Source organism: Thunnus albacares, chromosome 1 (assembly GCF_914725855.1).
Source record: "Thunnus albacares chromosome 1, fThuAlb1.1, whole genome shotgun sequence".
Lineage (NCBI taxonomy): Eukaryota > Metazoa > Chordata > Actinopteri > Scombriformes > Scombridae > Thunnus > Thunnus albacares.
The window spans coordinates 30,195,704-30,215,961 of record NC_058106.1 but is presented as its reverse complement, the minus strand read 5'-3'; the positions used below and the strand labels follow the sequence as shown (position 1 = coordinate 30,215,961).

Here is a 20,258-nt window from a genome sequence, read left to right as displayed (position 1 = left end):
ACTGTTTTAAATCTCCTCTTGTAAATTGCACAGGACAGCTGTTCTAGGTTTGTCTATGTAAAAAGTATCTGTCCCTATCAAATAAATACATAAATAATTCATATTTTAAGTGAAGGCTGACTAGGGCAGCAATGAATGATTAATTTCATTATCGATCAAACTAATATTTTTCTGGTCAGTCATTTGGTCTATGAAATGTCCAAAAAAATCTCAAGTTTTGAGAGCCCTGGGTGCCATCTTCAAACAGTCCAGCAATTTTAAAACACACAGAAAAGCAACAAATCTTCAAATATATGAGAAGCTGGAACCAGTGAATATTTGCCATTTTGCTTGAGGAAACTCTAATGATTAATCAATTCTAAAAGATGCTGCCGTTTAATTTTATATTGATTCTATGTTATAGGTTTTCATAGGACTTGATGCCAGCAATAAGAGACCTCTAACATTGTCTGGTGTTAAGAAATTATTACGTATTACATTCATTTATAATGTCTCACACAATACTGAAAAATGTTGACATCTTTACAGTGCTTGCTGTGTTCAACCAACAGTCTGATACTCAAGGATAAATCAGTTATAATTATATAAAACACAAGAAAACGGCAAATTCTCCCTTTTGAGAGGCTGGATCCAGAACTTGTTTTGGCCTTTTTTTGCTTGATAATTTATCAAACTAGTTGGTGATTACTTTTCTAACAACTGACTAAATAATTGATTAATCATTTCAGTGTCATATAAAATAGCAGTATTTTAATTCCTGAAAGCAAACATTGATCGTAGGATTTGGACTTCAGCCAGAGGTGTGTGTGTGTCTCTACACTCATATCTATTTTCTCATCTAACTGTTATAGAAAGCCGACGGAGCCTGATGGTCTCTGAATATCACTCACACTGTTGGGAGATTGATCACCTGCCATTTCTGCGCTCAAATAATTAAGGTCTGTTTTCCTCTAAGAGTAAGTGAGTGTGTGTGTGTGTGTGTGTGTGTGTGTGTGTGTGTGTGTGTTCGTGCTCTGTTTGGCCCTGCCCACCCTTAATGAAAGAAGGGTCATTCCTGTTGTGGACAGTCTCAGTGAGCTGTTTTTTAGAAAAAGAGGAAATAGGAAGTAATTACCTTGAAAACTGAGGGTTGTGCTCCTGGCTCATTTACTTTAATCGAATTTCGATATCCGCCTCTCATTAGACCTGACCCCCTACCACTGGGACTAGCTAACCGCTGACTAACCTCTGCTACAGAGGGCTAATCAAAAGGGTCAGTTATCCATCTGGGTCTAAGCTGGCTATTACAAAGCTGCTAGTTTTTAAATAAAAGCAGATGGCAGACCAAATCACTAAAAAGTCTATTTGACCAGAGCAGAATTTGTGTTTTTAGGGTCATTGTGACTATTAAAAGGCCAATTACCGATTTCTAAAGTGCACTTCCTCTTTCAGATGTTAGATTGCTGCAGATGCTCTCAATTAAATCAAACAGAGGAAAATATTATTTTATTATCAAGGGTAAAGATTTATCCTAAAAAACTACTTAAAAGCAAACACAAATCTTTTATCCACAACATCTTAGAAGTGCTCAGTATCTGTACTGTACTCTGTACTGTGATCTAATCTCTGTTGCAATCTCAACGCTTGTCCTAACCTGACCGCTCTAAATCCTTCTACTATTGGGTCAGAGGTAGGGGCAAGCCTGTTGGCTAAAACGTTTTATCTAATTAAAAACCAGCCAAAGTGAAATCTGAGAAACACCGTGGTCTGATCTCTGCCTGGACTTTGTTACTGTGTATCAGATGGTCTTTGATTCTGCCTAAAACGAGCTAATCAGAGCAGAGCTAGCTGCGCCCTACGTGCTGACAGGTCATGGTAACCAACAATCAGAGAAATTACAGCAGCGAAAACTACATTGACAGCACATTGCAAACATTGTGAACTCAAATAAAAACATAATAAACCAGTGGAGACAGGGGGCAAACCTGCACGAGTGAAGAGGACACGGCGTTGCTCGTTTGTATGCAGTCTGAACATTCGTATGCCACAGACAGGAGGAAGAAAATGGTTTCAGATTAATACACCAAACTGCTCTTATTCTCTTTTAACCCTCATTTTCCTCCTGAATCTATTGCCCTTTCCCCGGTTATCCTCGACATGCAACACTTCAGCTGAAGCGCATGAAGGTGAAATAAACCTGTAAGAGTAATGCCGTACGCTTGAATAGCTTATACATATGTCTGTGTTGGAGTGCCGGTCCTCTTCTATGCATGCAGGTTTGCCCCTGACCTCAGGTTAAATGAAGAAAGAAGAGGGGGTATACACACAGTGAGAGGCAGATTGGGAAGTCCACGTACCCCGATGATAGCATTCAGCTCAGTCATTGTCACCTGTTTGGCCCGTTCAACAGCCTGAGCTACCTGCTGTTGGTGCTACAAGACACAAAAACACAAAAGATTAGATTCCTGATAGATAAAAAATCATTACAGACAGGACTGAAAAAGCAAATATACTAGCCTGTGCTGACAGTTTATCTACACAGGTTTACATAGAGTACAGGCTTTTTAGCTGATAGAGTGAATAGAAACTAGTGAAATTGAATTCTGTTGACAGGAGTTTAGGCAACCCATTTATTTGTCTACTTGATGAAGGTATTTTCCACCCTACAGCTATTTTTATTGATACAAGAAATTGACTGGGCTTTGTTTTAAGTGTCCTGCAAGCCTCTCAAACATTTATATTTCTGTTTGGCTGTTTGCTGAACAACAACGAGGGAGCAATTCAATTCAAAATATTTACTTGTGCTCATTTAAATTAGGATTCATATACATAATTCAGCTGTGTTATTCATTGTGTTAATTGCCTGTGTCAGTTTCATAATCTTTTTATGACTAATTATTAATTGTTTACAAGACCAGATGATTAGCAAAACTTTGCATCCCTTTTATGCATATAATGCACGACTTTCACTAAATGAGGGGCTTTGTTACTCCTGTATATCCCATTTTCAGGGTGTCTGCACAATAGCCTCCCTGACAATGTCCTGTATATTTACTAGGTGAATAAAATGAGTCTAATTCTCATTCCCAGGATGCTGCCAGCCGGGGTGACACTCACCTCTTGTGACAAGAATGGCATGATCTGAGCCAGGATTGCATTGAGACGTTTGGCAATCTCAGTCTGCAGGAGAAGAGAGAGAAATTGTTAGAATGACAGTGTGTTGGGTGTGCTGCGTGCCACAGACAACACAAGAATCAAGCAGCTAAACTACCTATAAAACAAAATGGTGTGTATTTGTGCAGCATCCAGCTGGACAGACCATGTATTTCTTAACTAAATTGGGACCGCCTCAGAACAAATTTACTTCCCACTCTCTCTTGCCTCCATTAGACTCAGGCCTTATTTCATTAGGAGGCTGAAATATGCTAATACCATCTGGCTGGAGAGACCCTAATGAGGTCCATACTTCATAATTACGGCCCATAGAGAGGGGGGCGGGGCACGCTGAAGCAGACAGGTTAACTCTCTGACCCTATCTATCAGAGGCATCTTTGGTATCGACCACAGAATATTAGCTGGCACAGTAAGATGATACTGCAGGGCTCCATGAACATAGAGCACTTTACAGCGCTGCATTTGGACAAATGGATATGCTGCGCTGCCCGCCTACCGCACTTGAATGTCCCAAGACATTCTGTCTAAACCCATTTCCTTTTTTTTTTAAATCTGTACTTTCCAGAGAGAGAGAGGAGGAGGAGGAGGAGGATGAAGAAAGGGAGACAAAAGTAGAAAGCATAATAAAGGAGAAGGGGTGGGGTGTACGGGGGGGGTGATGAATGGTGAAGTGATTTGACACTAAGGTAATGTGGTTTGACTGAACTGGGGGAGGTGAACTAATTGATTCTGAGACATTCGGGGTGGAGGCTCAGCAGGTGTGTGGGGGGTGAAGAGGTCCTTCCCGCCGTTTTATACGCTGCTGCATTCCACTCATTTTCTCCCTTAACCTTGTTTGACTGTGAAAGGGGGGGGGGGGGGGGGGGGGGGGGCAGGGGAGAAAGAAGGTGGAAAAGGGGGGCAGGAGGTGCCACTAGCCTTTTGCACAAGACTTGGTGTCACTCTTTTTCTTTTTGGAGGGGGGTTGCAGGAAAAAGAGGAAAGAGGAGGGGGGGCAGACCTTTGCTGGTCTGTCAGGAATTATCTCACAAAGCCCTGTCTGACCTTAGGCGCACTGTGCTTTCTCTCTCCATCCAACCTCCTCCTCCTCCCAACACTCCTTCAGACCCCTCCCTGCTAATCTCCACTACTCTCCTCTGTGCCCTCCCTCCTTCCTCCTCTTCCTCTCTCATCTTCCCCCTCTTCTGTTGCTGGGGCAACGCTATCTGGCAGGGCTGATCGTTATGTAAATTGGGCTGAGGCCCTGACCAGAACAGCCTGTAAAATCATATTAGGCGCAGCACAGAGGCAGGTCATTAAATTGAATTTTCGGCCTGTCGATCTGATCGGCACGGGAAATTAATGAGGGATAACTGGGAGTGGGTTGGTGGGGAGGGGGCTGCGCTGGTGGGGGAGGGAGGGGGGGGGGGCTGACATAGAAACAGAGAGAGAGGAAGGGAGGGAGGTAGCTCTTTGGAGACTCATAAACCATCATCATTAGCGGGGGCTGGATACAATGACACACAGTAGGATTAGAGTGGTTCAGTATCACACCACTTCTCTGGAAATGGCTGCAAGGGGAGCAACATGGGGCGTGTAGGAAACAGCGGTATGCTGATACACTCAACTATTAGAGCAACAACATTACGAAACACTCACCACCACAGACTGATTCACAAGAAAGGCATCCATTTGTTCATTGCAAATCACATCTCCAAAGCCACCACTTGAAGCCAAAAAACCTCCATGGAATTCAGGTGCACTTTGTTATTTGTAATGAATTGTTGTTCTGCGAAAAACACACAGGTTTACCTCAGCGGCTCATTCTGAAAGGAGAGCAGGAACGCCAGGTGTTTGCAGAGCTGAGTTACGTTCAGGGATTTTTAAGGTTAAATATTCCCAAACCTTTCGGCTTCCTTGAAAATTTACCCTAGAGTTAAAAGATTGATTTGGTGCCAGGAAATAAAACAATGGAACAGACTTCCCTCGTATACATTCTTGTTTTTCTTCTTTGGCCTAATTATTGCAACTCTGCAGCTGTATATTTTGTCATATCACAGCTAGAATTTAATAGAACATGATGGGAAACATGGCTCACATGTCAACCTGAGGAGTACACTGTAAAACCCCCTCGACTGAGCAGCTACATCTCGCCCCTCCTTTTCAAATCTAGTCACTCCACTCTGTTCAGACAGAGTTCACACTTGTTAGGGAGGGTAAATGGGCAGGTGCCTTATTTACACGACTTTTGACAGCCATTTTGAGGGGGAGAAACACTGATAACACATCACATCTAATGACTCGCAGCACTCTTAAATGACTTCCACTTTACTTTGGAGCCACTATTTTCCACAGTGCTTTTAGCAGCAGAGACAGACACTGGAAAGAGTTTATTGTCACTTAAAGCCACTGAAAACAGAAGCCTTTGAGCCGGCAGAAGCTTTTCACTGCAGCTCCACAATTACAGGTACTCAGGGTTGTCTAGTAGCACCAGAGCTTGGAGAGGCTCTCTCTCCATTGCATCCCTCTGTCAATGGTGCGTTGAAAGCCATTTGGCTGTTTGTCGCTCCAGGCATTAGCCCCCAAGTGGAGAGCAGAGTCTCTGACGAGGATTCAATTGGCGAGGAAAACAAGTGGCATATGATGTGGGGGGGCAGAGATGGCTGTTTAGGAATTATCTTCTCAGCCAGAGCAGAGGAAGAAAGAGGCACTTAGAGGTATCTTGTTCATTACAAATGCATGAAGAATATTTTGCATGTGTATGTCATTCTATTTTCAGCTCATACACACAAAACTGAAGTGACATCCTCTCTGCAGGGGAGTATATGGAAATGGGCTGTTTTCCAACAGATTACATCTGATTACCTTAGAGTTAGACACTATTTTTTATAGCTCTCACTCTGCAGATATATATATATACACACACAAAACCCTTCTTTTCCATTTCACCACATCAACACTGAAACAAAACCATCATCAGCTGGTTGAGTACACACACACACACACACCCAGACGCTAATTGTATAACACTGTTCTACCAGCCCTTCTTGCCTGGCTATCAAAATAAGCATGTCTCACAGCCTCCAGTAACCTCGTCAGCCTCCCTTGAGAGAGAGAGTGTGTGTTCTCGTAGTCAGTTTGTTTTGGCTTAGAGACAGGTCGGCCATCATCACCTTGGCAAACAATTCCTGGAATCCTGTATAAATTATTCATTTGCACAAGCTCTCTTTCTCCCTCCCTCTGCTCCTCCTTTCACCCTCTTCCTCCATCCAGGAAACGGACATGACTCTCCTTGATAAGGCACTTTCTCTGTTTCCCTCATTCACTCAACAAGTGAGGAAATGGATACACAAAATGGCCACCTAAGGTGCAACAAAAGTGAGCATACAAATGTGATGGCATGGCACGGGAATCTTTGGTAGTAAATCATTTTCTCTATTCGCGTTCATGTTGCTTTTAATTCACCAAAGAGGGACTTGAAATCAAAATGAAGGCGAGCGTACAAGACAGATAAACAGGGACCACAACAGAGAACAGAGGTAGTGAGAAAACAAAGCAACCCCCACCACACCCGCACCACAAAGTCAGCAGGGCACGTTGCTGAGGCAGCCTAATGAGCTGCACTAATTAAAATCACTTATTGACAGCAAGCGAGGGTGATTACCTCCACCCTGCACTCTTTGCCATCATAAGAGACACTGTCAAAACAAATTACCCCCCAGCAGCCACACAGATCCCTTCGCTAGCAACCATTCAGCTCATCAGGGGAAGCAGTGTATCTGCTGGAACTTGTGTGTGTGTGTGTGTGTGTGTGTGTAGAGTTACGACCAGTGTTACCATGTCAGGGATATGAGTATTTATTTATAACCATGTGTGTGCTTTTCAATCCAGCTTTGTCGCGATAACGATGCAAAACAAGTTTATTGTGTCTTTTTTTTTCCCTCCACACTGCAATAAATCTTCAAGTAGGGTAATATGTCCGCCCGCCTCTAATAATCCAACCTCCTCCTTCACCTTCCTAACAATAACAGGGACAACTAAGGGCTCTCTGTTTACCTCTCGCTGATGTCATCACAAACACTCACTCAACCAGGGATGGGAGAAAGACGAAGGGAGGTGGCAGGAATCATGCATTATTCAGAGCGCTCCGTCGACTCCACCGGGCTTATTGATAAACAAAGGAGATGCACAGGAGAGGATCAGTCGATTAACCCATTTATCCTGAAGCCTCTCGCTCCTTTTCTGTCTCCAACCCTCCCTTTTCCCCTCTTCTTGTTTTGTCCACTGCCACCAGCATACACCCACAACAACCAGCTCCACCCCCCCACCCTGCATCGCCTCAACCTCCTTGTTGGTGATAAGTGCTTGACAGAAAACACTCAAGAATGGTGGAGTTGGGGGGGGGGTATGAGCAGCAGCCAGCTCCTTGATAAACAGAACACACCTAGTTAGCACGCACACACACACACACACACACACACATACATATATATATATAGCACATACCCACAAAAAAACGCCTGATGAATTGTGCAGTGTGCTGCCGTTCCAACTGGGCTACCCTCCCACTGATGCCATTAACCTTCCAGATCTGAGGGCCACGAAGCCTCCGCCCCACCTCTCTCTGTCTCTCTTTCTCCCTCACTGACAGACTCCCACTCTCATACATCATATCACACGGCTAATGACACAAGGGCCATCGTTCACATCACATCACCGGGGTGGTGAGGCAGACAGAGAAGGGGGCAGCAATAAAAAGACATAAGGGCACTGGGAGGAGGTGAAAAAGGAGAATTGCGGAGGCAAAGGTGACTGAGGGGAACACAAAAGGCAGGACAGAATCAGAGAAAAGGGAAATTTAAGTGTAGAAAGATAAAAGAGAGCAATAGAAGTCAAAAGAATAAAAGATTATGGTGATTTCAGTTAAAAGGAAAATATGCTGATTTCACATAGCTGACTAAATGATCTTTAGCTGAACAGATTTGTCTTGAAGTCTTTAAAGCTTTTACAGGTTTAATCTGACTTTTATAGCGGGGTAATGTCTTGTATTTAAGGACACTGGTGTCTACAGTGTGTATCAACAGCAGACGTGGGATCAGCAAATGCCTTAAACCTCACCACAACCACACACACCAACCAGCCAATTACAGCAGACCAGACAGAATGAGCATTTCTGTCAGCACTCATTCTGTAGACACACCTAAACGATGATGATCTATTTGCCATTTTGTGATACTATGATTTGTTTGATGGATCTTTAGAACAAGGGCTGCAACTAACGATTAGTCATTAGAAATTACCCTGTCCTTTACATTTTCAATTAACCAAATTATTAATCTAATCTAGTCTGTAAAATGTCAGAAAATAGTGAATCCCAATTTCCAAGAGCTCAAGATGACATCTTCAAATGTTTGTTTTGTCCGACTTTGTGGAAAAACTCAAAAATACACAATTTACAATTGCATAAACCAGAAAAAACCAGCAAATCTTCACATTTGAGAAGCTGGAAACAGAATATTTAGCCTTTTTGTATGAAAAATGACTAACGATTCTTGATGATCTAAAGGCGTTGCAAGATATTAAGATGTTAAGAACCACGACAGATGAAAAAAACCAACTAAGCATCAAGTGTCTTGCTTGAGGACACTTCAACAGGGTGTATTCTTGGTGCTGCGGGGGCTTTAAGCTAACCAAGTCTTGAGGTTGACGGATGGTTTTCAGAAACACTACACCACCCTGCCAACCAAACCTCTGCACATAGCAGGTGGAAACGAACCAACAACCAGCACAACACTTAAAAAGAACTGCAAACCAAAACAAAGATTTCTGCACTAAAGCTTATTTGGAAGCCTGATGTGAGACGTGGACATTATCTATAAGGCTGAGATGTCATTTTCACATATCTGGTGCTATTTTCGTCTATATTGTCATTTTCCTGAAATAGCTCTTTAGGTGGTGTTTATGAAACTGCAGATATTTTTGACCTATTCTTCTGTAGTAGTCTTTCCACCGCAGCAGCATGATGCCCGGTGCTGGGTGGCAGCTGAACTAATGAGCTTTTAGTGCGGCTGGCACTGGGGAGGCCGACTCCACTCCTGACATGTGCGTTCATATACACACACAATAGTGCAGCGCACAAACACACACACACACACACACACACTCACAAGGACAAACCACACAAAAACACATCCTCTCAAGACTGTCTGCCAAATACTTCACTTTAATCTTATCAAACCATCCCCATCAGGCAGCCTGCCCTTCGTGTTGTTTAGCCTGTCAGCATTTTCAATCGCTAGGGCAACAAAAACCAACATTGTTTTGGCTTTACACAGACTATCCCGGATATGGTTACATACCTGTTTGTGCATCTCAATGTTGAGCCCATAGGACATCTCATAGTACTGAAAAAAAGAGGAGAAGGGAAAGCATTAATACATAATAAAGGTGGCTAAAACCAAGACAAGATCCCTGATATAGGTTCTTCAAAATAGGATTTCAAAGAAACTTTTTACTTTTCGCTACTGAGGAACGGAGAGTTTTTGTTGTAGTTTTGTTGTGTAAAAGGTGATTGACTGGTATGAAGGTTTTGTCCGCCTTAAGTCTTCCTAGGTACCCAAACATTAAAAGATAAGATGAATGTATGTTACAGCTCAGACAAGAGCCATTAAAAAACACACTGAAATTAACCAAAGAGGCTGAAAACTTCATGTACTTTTTGTGATCACAGCAGACAGACGATTGGCTTCTGTTCCCATTAACTTCTACTGGGCACTGCCAGTCTACTGTTAAGCACAAACACTGTCTGTGGCTTCAAAGAGAAAGCCAACACTGTTATTGAAAACAGCATTATCTGCTGTTGACTAACAAAAGCTTGTGAGTCCACAGACGGATACAAACTAAAGCCAAGTAGTTTTTCTTGTTCATCTAAGCACACAGCAAACAGCTTCCATTTATTATAGCTACTCCCACCACCCTGTGGTTCCTCACAGGGAAAATAATATTTAATAAACGCACTGCTGCTGCGTTTGGTTAAAGTCATTCCTTTCATATACAAACAAGATAAGCACACGTACACAAACTAAGAGTGAGGCTGTAGTTAAATCAGTTATCAAATAAAGATTGTTCTTTTTCCATTCGCACAATGAAGCCTCTCCTGTATTAGAAAGAACCTTTGAGTTGGGATGTTGTTGCAGAGGCACATATTTCTTTTTCTCTCTCTTTGATTAGGAGGCTCTGAAGTGAATGTAGTATGATTTAATTGCATATATATTTAATCCCTTTGCAGCACTTTGATAGGAATCAAGGATCTATCTCGGTTCTAGTGTGGTTTCTGTATTTCCAACAACATAGTTGGGCTGAATTGAATATACTTGGTTACTGACTTGTAATGGAATTATATTGTTATGATATTAGAACTATTATTTTCACCAATTATTTACAGAAAATACTGAAAAGGAGTCCAATGTAACATCTTCTAATTACTCGTTTTGTCTAACTAACAGTCCAAAATCCAAAGATATTCAGTTTAGGGTCATAGAATACAAAGAAAAATGGCAAATATTCACATTTGAGAAACTGAAACTAGCAAATATTTGGCAATTTTGACTGAAAAAAGTACTTAAAATATTAAACAATTATCAAAAAAGTTGCTGATTAATTATCCAAACTAGCCAGTTTTTTGTTTTACACATGTACAGGGTTTTCTCTGACGTAAAAGCTGAACAGTGGAAGTCATGTAGTCTATTGCACTGCACATTAATTTGATTATTTTATGAGATTTTTAATATATTTTCAGTCTCGGTAGGCAGTCTATGGTTGAGGGAAAACACATAAAGTCCCCCATATATCAGAAAGTCCTGGGTGTGTCAAAAATGTCTGAATGACCCTGCGGTTCACCTCGAGAGAGTTAAGAAGAAGAAAAAAAACATAGGAAACCCTCTGATTCATGCACAAAGCCAGCAGACCAGTCATTAACCCCCAGTGGGTCATGTTGGGTGTGTTAGAGTGAGGGGGGTGGAGGGTCATAAAGAGGACCCCAGAGCTTTAGAGGGGGGTCGTCACACCCCACAATCAATAGTTGGACATTTGACCCCTGCTAGAGTTTCAACTACTGGCCCCTCCGCAAACCCCCACCCCTGCACCTTCTTATCCAATGAAAACACAGGCGTGAGTCAACAATTTCAAGCAGGGAGGAATGCTAACACGGCCTTTGCAAAACACAGGGGCCGCACCACCTGTGACTGTTCACCTGAGGCTAAAGGGAGGATACTGCATTAAATCAAATCCACAGCTTAACAATGACTCCTCTTACCATGACGTAGTGACGCTGCATCTCTGTCTTTTCATTGGCCAGTTTGTCGTACTCCACTTTAAGACTTTCAGGAAGAAAAAAAGGCAAATTAAAATCATGCTTAAATAAAGATTTTATACATGTTGTATGTTGAATTCAGCAAAGAACGTCTTGTTCCGAGTGTTGTCACATTTAGAAAATTCATACCACATATTTTGGTGTATTGTATCATTGTAGACTTTGCGCATGAAAGCCACAAAAATGGAACAAAACAGAGGCAGCTTCCCCTTCCTATTCTTTCCAGGAAGCCAGCGCTGTTTACAGTAGACTAGTCATTACCTGTGGTACTGGGCCTGCAGGAACTGAAATTCGTCTTTGATCCTGTCGCAAGACTCTGCCACAGTGAACTTGAAGCCGGGCTGCCCTGGCTGGTGAGGTGCCTGAAAAATGTACAATCGGAGATACGACAGGTGTAAATAACACAATCACAGCCCAGATAATAGTCTCATCTCTTGCCTCCTCCTCCTCTTTCTCAGTAAACTGTTTTTTTCCCCCCCTCTTGATGGTTTGTCCTCACATTTCCCTTGAGCCCTGACTGGTGGAGGAAGGAGCCGCTTTCACTCTGTGCAATGACAGAGGCGGGTCACTTCATCCGTCCTCAAAGTTATGTTACATGGTAGGCAGGGGATGATGAGAGAGGGATAAAAAAAAAACAAAATCACACACACACAGCTGTGAGATTTCAATGCATGCTGCGCAAAAAAGGACAATTAACCTTCTTGGCGCTTTAAAAATGCAACTATATCAAAATGCACTAAGGAATTAAGTCAGTTTACAGCAGGATGCTTATGATCTGCTTCCCTGAGTTGTACCAAAAGCTCTGATCTTGTTGCCAATAAACACGGCTCTCACACAGTGTCTCTCCTGCCAGAGTGAAGCAGCACCAATGCAGACCATAAATAGTAAGGTGTGGATCAGCAGCTCCACTCTGACGATCTAATTAGGCTACTTTGAAGGGCGGTGCATTTGCATCAATTTACAAATAGTGACAAACACAAGCGACTTACCGGATGCCGGCCTTGTGGATACATGTCGAGTCCTTTACACGAGGGAATTCGGTGTGTTTTTCCTTCCTTTTTCTTTTTCAGTTAATCCCAGTGAGTGAAGGTGCGGTAAATCACCGCCACCCCCTCCCCTGTACACGCAGGATGGCGGCGGACAAAGCCCTGTTCGCGGCTGCGAGGAGCACACTCAGACCCCGACCATTGGATCTATCACCTCGTCGGCCTTTTTCCTTTGTACCTAAAAACAAACAGAAAAACGGGGCACAACTGAGGAGCTGAATCACTTTCTCAGCAAGCACCTTGGTTGTAAAATCGACATGAATTTAAAGCTTTGTGAACTTGCTGATCTACAATCTGATCCCTGAAAATGTTTTTTTTTTTCTTTCTCCCCCTTATTCAAATATTTCCCCCCTTGTTTGTCAAAAAAAAAAAAAAAAATCTAAATCTGTCGCCTCGATTTGCATTACAGTGAGGGGGGTGGGGGGGTGAACAAGCAGCAAAAACGTGTTTGATCCGATGTATCAAATAAATAACAAACTTGATACTTTTGATCAAACCCTCAGCAGCGACATGATGCGTTGTTTTTCTCGTAAATCTAACGAGTTGTCTTCCACAAAGAGGGAGGAAAAAAAAAAAAGAACACACACAACGGGGTTGTTTTGGTGGTGGTCCGGGAAGATCAGAAAACAAGGAGCTGCTGCTTTCAAAGTCGGCTGCCATAAAGCCACCACCACCACCACCACCCGTCTTGTTAGCGGCACTCTTCATGTCGCCCTTTTTACCTTTTGTCTCGACTGATTCCTCCCCTTCTCCTCTCCTCTCCCTCTCGCACAGGTAAAATGTTATTATCCAGACACAAAGCGTAATATCCTTTGACTTGTAACCGTCAACACGGAAGGATAGAGTCGAAAAATGTCAACAGCCGTTTCTTTTTTTCCCCCACTTTGCCCCTTGAGAGTCCTTTAAAAAAAAAAAAAAAAAAAAACCCCGGTGATCCCGCGGCAGAGAGCGTCTCTCCGTCCCGGTCGGACGTTGGAAACCCCTCGATTGGGACGAGTTGTTGACCGCGAACAACTTCAAAGAAAGCCTATGTTAGATCCAGTAGTAGTACGCGAATCTTCCAGTAAGTCCAAAGATATTTTTTTGGCGAGAAAAGCGGGTTAATTTTATGAAAATGTCGGCCGTTGTGAAATATACCACTAGCTTGCTGTTGGGTATGCCCAGTTCCTCCGCCGCGCGCTGTACCACACACAGACTGTGCACTGACACGAGGACCCGACTGCAGAGAGAGGGTCCTGCACTAACCAATCGGGTGCTCCGATGGAGTTTAGCGACGTCGGCCAATCACGGCGCGGTATCCCCACGTGGGCACCCCCCAGTAGTATGTCGTCCTGATTGGCCGGCGATATGTGACCTCACATGTTCGCCATTTTGGATTTGAAGTGACATTCAGTGCGTTCAACAACTTGTTCAAAACAAAGGTAATAATTTATATGTCCCTGAATTTCAGCCGGTGGTTCCGCGTTTCAGATTATTATTATATGAATACGAGTTGTATCATTAAAAATATGCTGATTTAAAAACACTATTCTGGTGTAAACAGGGAAAATAAACCCACTAGCCAGAGCCTGAATTTATCATTTTAATAAAAGCAATAGGTTGTAAATGTGATATGTGCTTCACATATAAGCAATTATAAATGAAGCTTGTCAGATACGGAACAGTAGTTAAATGTTTTGAAACAGAAATATCACACTTTCTCTCAAGTCAATGCCAAGAAAAAGAAATAAACCCTACTAGTATTCCAAGAATAAATAAGAGCTCATAGAAAATCATTCAAGAAGACGCGAAAAATGTGAATACCGCTTAATCTACAGCGGAGTGTCCTTTGAGTGACTTGAATTGATCGACCTATTTCTAACGAGACCTCAAGCATCTACAAGCTTTCCTATCAGCAGCACCAGGTAGGCTGCAACACGTCTGCGCTTGAGGATATCAGCCTATCACGTGTTGCTCACTATGCCCGTCCCCACGTGGGTGCACTTCCCTCTTCTACCCCCACCCCTTCGCTGTCTGTTATCCAATGGTGTCGGAGCTGTCCTCCTTCGCGGCTTCTAATTGGTCCAGCGGAGGAGAAGCTGTCAGTCAGGAGCCCGGGCTGTCAATTAAACCCACGTTGGGTGCGGCGCTGACAAATGCCTGTGCTACTCTCCCTCCTGCCTGCGAATAGAGCCCGGAATGGCTGCTTAATTAGCTTCGAATGGCTTTTCCTTTCAGCTCAAACAATCTGTCACTACCATGTGGTAAAAAGAGCCTTGCATAAAACAAAAGCAGGAAAAAAAAAGCCAGTAAGGGGCTAAATATCAGTTTGATCCCCCCCCCCCCCCCCCCCCCCCCTCTCTCCCCCCCTCTTCCAACCCCTCCTCCATAAAAACATTTGCTGCAAAACAAAGCTTTTACCTCGCTCAAACATTGGCTCGTTTCACTCATCCGCTTCTCTCCTTATTTTCATCTAAAATTGTATTTATTTGTTTATCTGGGTGTCCATTTAGTCCCATCACATTTAAATTTAAGGCTGGTGGTTTTTTGTATTCCCTGAAACAAGTAGTTCAGGTTTGGCTAGCCTTTATGACATGTATCAGTTCAATGATTTATTAGGATGTTGTTAAATGTAGAGGCCAGCGGTTTAACTGTCTTAACGTAAAGGATTATTTTACTAGAACATTTTTTAAAACGTTTTAAGTAATTGTAGCTCTATCTGAAAATGATTTAAAAAGCAAAATCTTTAGATAGTTATTCAAATCAAGAGGAAATCCCCACAACTTCAAGTCTGTGAAGCATTTGATGCAAAAATGTTGAATAGTATATATAGAATATTTGTCTGTAACACAATTGAGAGCAGCTGATTCATATTAGTGAATAATACTTCACACTTCCTGAGCTACACTCATCATTGTCTAAATTAAGTTTCCTCTTGGGAAATGCATCTCAATCTTACTTATTTCTCTTCTTGTATTTGTTTTAATGTAAGTATCATTCAAAGTATTTCTAAAATGCCAATAGAACTACTTAGTTTATGTACATCTCAGGCACAAAACTCTATTTTATTCAGGGTTATATTATTTGTAGCATAACAGGTAGCTCAAATGTCAAGAAGTGTACCACATTTTGAACAAAACTGTAGCTAGCATACTGCATTAGCGACAAGTGTATCCCTCCTGCAGATGAGATAATAAGTCATGTAATGATAGCATGTCAGTAAGCTACACACTCACTGGGAGACTTAAAGACGTTTTTTTTTTTTACATAAAAGTTCTCAAATTGATAAATTATCTTGGCTGTCTTAGTTGTAATCATTATAGTTGGAGTAGGAACTGACTTTAAACAGTACAAACAACAAATTAACTTTTTCCACTTCTCAAAATCCAAGCTTCCTGAGGAAATCATAGCAGTCAGCTGCTAGTAACATTGATTTGCACTGATAACATTGTGTTGTTGACGTCAACATGCTGACTGCCCAAACAAATGTAAATGGCCTATACTATCTATATTACATGAAAAACATGCGTACAAATGACTATTTCTGTTAGTTTTAATCATGGTTGAGTATGTAAGGGGTAAAATTTCATTGTTGTTTCAATGATAAAAACATCTTGAAAATGAAGTACCAAAATACACCAGAATATTTTAGTTGAAATGTCCTTTCCTACCTGTGATGCACCTGTATTTCTATAATATTGCAGTGGGACATAACACAGGAAGTGCAGTATGACATAGAGAGCCTTTACAGATGAAACAGTCTGACGCAGCCTTGCCAAAATGTGGTATTATATAGTACAAGAAAGGTTGCACAAAAGTTAATTACATAGTCAGAGCTACAGTATGGTGATGTGTTCCAATCTTTAATATACTTGATATATTTTAATAAAAAGTATGGAAATTCATTATTAAGTTATGGAAATTTTTCTAATTATCAACTTGTGTTTAAGTAACATAAGAGAATATATCTGAAATAATTTCCTTTCTGCCTCTACGGTGTTTGACCTTTGACCTTGAACACACCCACTGTGTGAGTTCTGGCTGTTATGTGTAAGAAAAACAGACCAAGACAAGAACAGATACGTGAATTCAGATTATAGGAGGATTTTAGCCTCTTAACATTGCATAACAGCCTCTGTTGTCTGGAGCAGGTTTTGTTTCACACAGTATCAGTGGTTCGTTGTATCTCACGGGCTCTTTTTCTTTCTCTTTCTGTTTGTTTGTGTGCGTTTCCACCACTCACTCCAGTTTCCTCCCACATTCCAAAGACATGCAAGCCAGGTGTATTAGACACTAAATTGCCTGTAGGTATGAATGTTAATGTGTCTCTATCTGAGCTGAAAGTAGCATGGCAACTTGCTCTCTACACACCATGTTCTGGTATAAATTTCCTGCAGCTCTTGAAATGATTAAATGTCTATGTGTGCTTATGTGTAATGAATGGTTTCAGGGTGTCAAATACACATGAAACCACTATTTTTTTGTAAAGTTTGTCTGACTCAAGTGCCCAACAAGAGTGGCAACGCTAAAAAACCTCTTCCTTCACCTCAAATATGAGATGTTGCCAAGTATAATGAGGGAGCAAATTACTAAATATTTTATGATCACTTGTAAGTCACTTGCCAAAGAACTCTTCTAACCTGCTTATTTCCATTTCACTATACTTAAAAGTGACACTGAGATGGTTTGGGGAAGTTTGTCTCATCTTTATACAATATTTACTTCAGCTTTATATACTATGTACTTCCCCATGTAGCTCTTATTGCTTATACAGGTTTCACTCATGTGTATTTGGCCTTTCCTTCAACACAAATAATTTGGGCATTGATATATTGACACACAAATCCAGTATTTGCAGCAACACAATATGATTCTACTTGAGCCGATAAGACTAAATATCAGAGACTGTCCTTTCAAGAAAAACGACACATTAGGTTGTCATGTCAGTCGCCCAAAATGACGTATACTTATGTTTAAGTGACAGATACCATCTAGTAGCTGTAGTAATTATAACCCGGAGCACTGGCGCGGTTCAGATGACGTCTATGTATATTAACAAACAGGAGGTGGAGGGGTGGATGGTGGTTAATATGCCACAGGAGGCCACTGTTTGTTTCCTGGTTTCCAACCATAAGTCGGGACAGTTTTTAAAAAAAATGTAACTACGATCGTCCCCTAACCTTAACCCTGTGGTTATTATTGTAGCCATGACGACGACAGTTGTGCCTCAACCTAACCAGACTTTAACCACAGTGTCGTCACATCATAAAACATTATTATTTTTCAGCAATAATATGTAATGGTTTAGGAAAGCACAGGCAAGTGATGTTGTCCTGCCAATTATTGCCGATAGGGGCGCTAGATTAGAAAACGCTAAAACAATGTTTTTGGTTTAATTTTGGTTTGGTTTAATTTGGAGAACTAATTGTAAATATTGTTTGGATCAGGCCACATTCAGATCCCAGGTCAGATTTCAGTTACTAGGAACAGAGAGGATGTGCGATGACATGAACTTTGTAGTTGACACACACAGATGTTGAGTTTTAACTATTAGAAGCTGATTTTCACAGCAGTTTTCACTCCATCCAAAACCAACCGCTAGCATATCTACATCATCCTCTATTCATCATATCTGTACTCAAGCGAGCAGGTTCTGTTGATTTATGCAGAATTGTTGGTCAGTCGTGCTGATATTTGTCCGTTTGCTCTGCGCTGAGGATCCTGGGATTGCTATGTGTATGTCCAGTGTAAGGATGTGGGTTATCTGGGAACTGGCAAACACAGTAGCGGTCTCCACGGGCCTGAGACTCTGATTCAAGAACCACATACAAACAGACATTATCATACAGCTTCATCTCACACATTGAGCACTGTGGATATGTCACACACTCGCGCACAAACACACACAAACACACACACACATACACACACACAGATCCACTTTTCATCCCACTCAATGGAGAGTGGCCTAGATTAGGCAGCAACAAAGGAGTGGGCTTCACCTCAGGGATAAGGGGGGCCATTCCACCCTTGTAGACCTCTGCACTGTTTATTTGCACTGGAAACCCAGACGCTGTGAAACTCCCACTCTGAGGCACTACACAAATATTGGAGCTATTTGCAGAGGTGGTTTTAATTCTTTACAGAGCAATGATTGGCTCTTTTCACTCCCATCTCTGCAAGAGCTTGGCCAATGGATTCCTTCGGCCTCTTATGCTTCCCCCACACCAGCTCACACTTGCCCCAAAATAAATATAACTGATGTATATTTTCAATGGCTTTAGTGGCCACTAAAGACTCAAATCCCATTTATTCTGCTCATGGTATCACATTCTCTGCTCAAACAAATTCTCAGTACCAAAACCACAGCTTCTATAGTGAACCGGCACTGGTCCCAGCCTCTGCTGTCGACACTGATCTTGATACTTCCTGAGAAGAGAGAGCATGCTCACTCGCCTTTCGGAGGCCTGCAGTGTGAAAACAAGGAGGGGCTGTGCACAGCAATAAAGCAGCTCTTGAGATATTTGGCGTGGTATGTGAGAAGGTTATAAATGAAGAGCGATTGCAAACAGCGTAACATTGATTAGTGCTTTTCTCTTCTTGTGCAAGCACTCTCACCTTTGTGAAGTTGTTTGATTATCAGCATCCATCAGATGAATTACTTCATGCATTCAGCCGTCCTCTCTTTCAACCATCCCAGTCACTTTTCCTTGGAGGAGTGCAAAATTGGGATGGTCACAGCAGTATCGTGAAGCACCCACTGACTCGGGATTATTGACGTGCTTTTACAGGCGGGTTCAGGCCATGAAAGGAGACATTCCTCGCCACAATGGACCCAGTGTGTGTCGCGGGGGCTGCAGACATGAATAGGGCCCCTAAAAGTGTATCACTGTGACTCGTCAGCCTGTAATCAATGCAAACAAGATGAAAGAGCCTTATCAAAAGAGACAAACACAGACATGAGCAGTGTCTGAACAAAAAAAGGTGAGGGCTTTTTTTTTTTTTTTGGCTAAAGTCCATGCATTTGTTTGTCCTGTTGGTTGGTGTGTACATACTGTATATATGTGTGTGAATTCATACACACATTCAGCAGCTGAGCACATGGAGTCTTTTCTCTGACATTCATCATGCCTCTGAACAGTAGCATGGTCAAAGCCACTGGGATGCTTAACTGGCATGATATACCAGCAGAAAACAGGAGCGAGAACATTCTCCAAATAGTATTTCATTCATTAACAGAGTACGCTGAGTTACACAGAGCAGAATTTAAAATAGAGAGTGGAGGATCCTGAGGAATTTTACTTGTTTTTAAATCCTATCTGGTGATTTGCTGTAATCCCTCCTTGAAAGCGGGCCTCATCTTCTGCACAGAAAAAAAACAGTGCTGTCTATCAGAGCAATCCGTTAAAGGTACTAAAAGTAAACAAGATTGAAGAAGTGAGAAAAGACAGGACGCTCCTCAAAGTGCCTTGACAAATTTTCCTTTTGTTCTTGTCTTTTAAGAAGCTTTGAGATGTTAACACTGGGAGCTGAGAGACTTCCTTATTCCAACTTGTGCATTACAAGGTAGAAGATTTTCACATTTATTATCAGACGAAATATAGGTGTAACATCTAAAACTAGTATTTTTCAGACAAAGTGGAATCATTAAAAATAGCTTTGCAAGTACTTAAATTAATATAACTATAATAGCGTAAAGAGTGGTTTTTATTGTTTGTAACACAACTGCA

The 20,258-nt window shown here is 41.9% G+C and overlaps 1 protein-coding gene across 18 annotated transcripts in view; it reads right to left on the bottom strand.

Moving 5' to 3' along the window:
- LOC122984057 (transducin-like enhancer protein 3-B) overlaps positions 1 to 20,258 on the bottom strand; it is a 120,703-nt gene that overhangs the window by 18,849 nt on the left and 81,596 nt on the right. For 7 of the 18 annotated variants that reach the window (XM_044354391.1, XM_044354394.1, XM_044354402.1 and 4 more), the window contains exons 1-7: positions 13,272 to 13,772; positions 12,493 to 12,727; positions 11,765 to 11,865; positions 11,447 to 11,510; positions 9,492 to 9,536; positions 3,097 to 3,159; positions 2,337 to 2,411 (exon numbers count right to left, since the gene is read on the bottom strand). In XM_044354391.1, the coding sequence (XP_044210326.1) occupies positions 2,337 to 2,411; positions 3,097 to 3,159; positions 9,492 to 9,536; positions 11,447 to 11,510; positions 11,765 to 11,865; positions 12,493 to 12,516 (372 nt within the window). In that variant the 5' untranslated portion in view covers positions 12,517 to 12,727; positions 13,272 to 13,772. Of the gene's footprint in view, positions 1 to 2,306; positions 2,412 to 3,096; positions 3,160 to 9,491; positions 9,537 to 11,446; positions 11,511 to 11,764; positions 11,866 to 12,002; positions 12,472 to 12,492; positions 12,728 to 13,271; positions 13,782 to 19,146; positions 19,433 to 20,258 lie in introns of those variants that run through there. The other 11 variants (XM_044354410.1, XM_044354367.1, XM_044354418.1 and 8 more) reach the window with 6 other exon arrangements.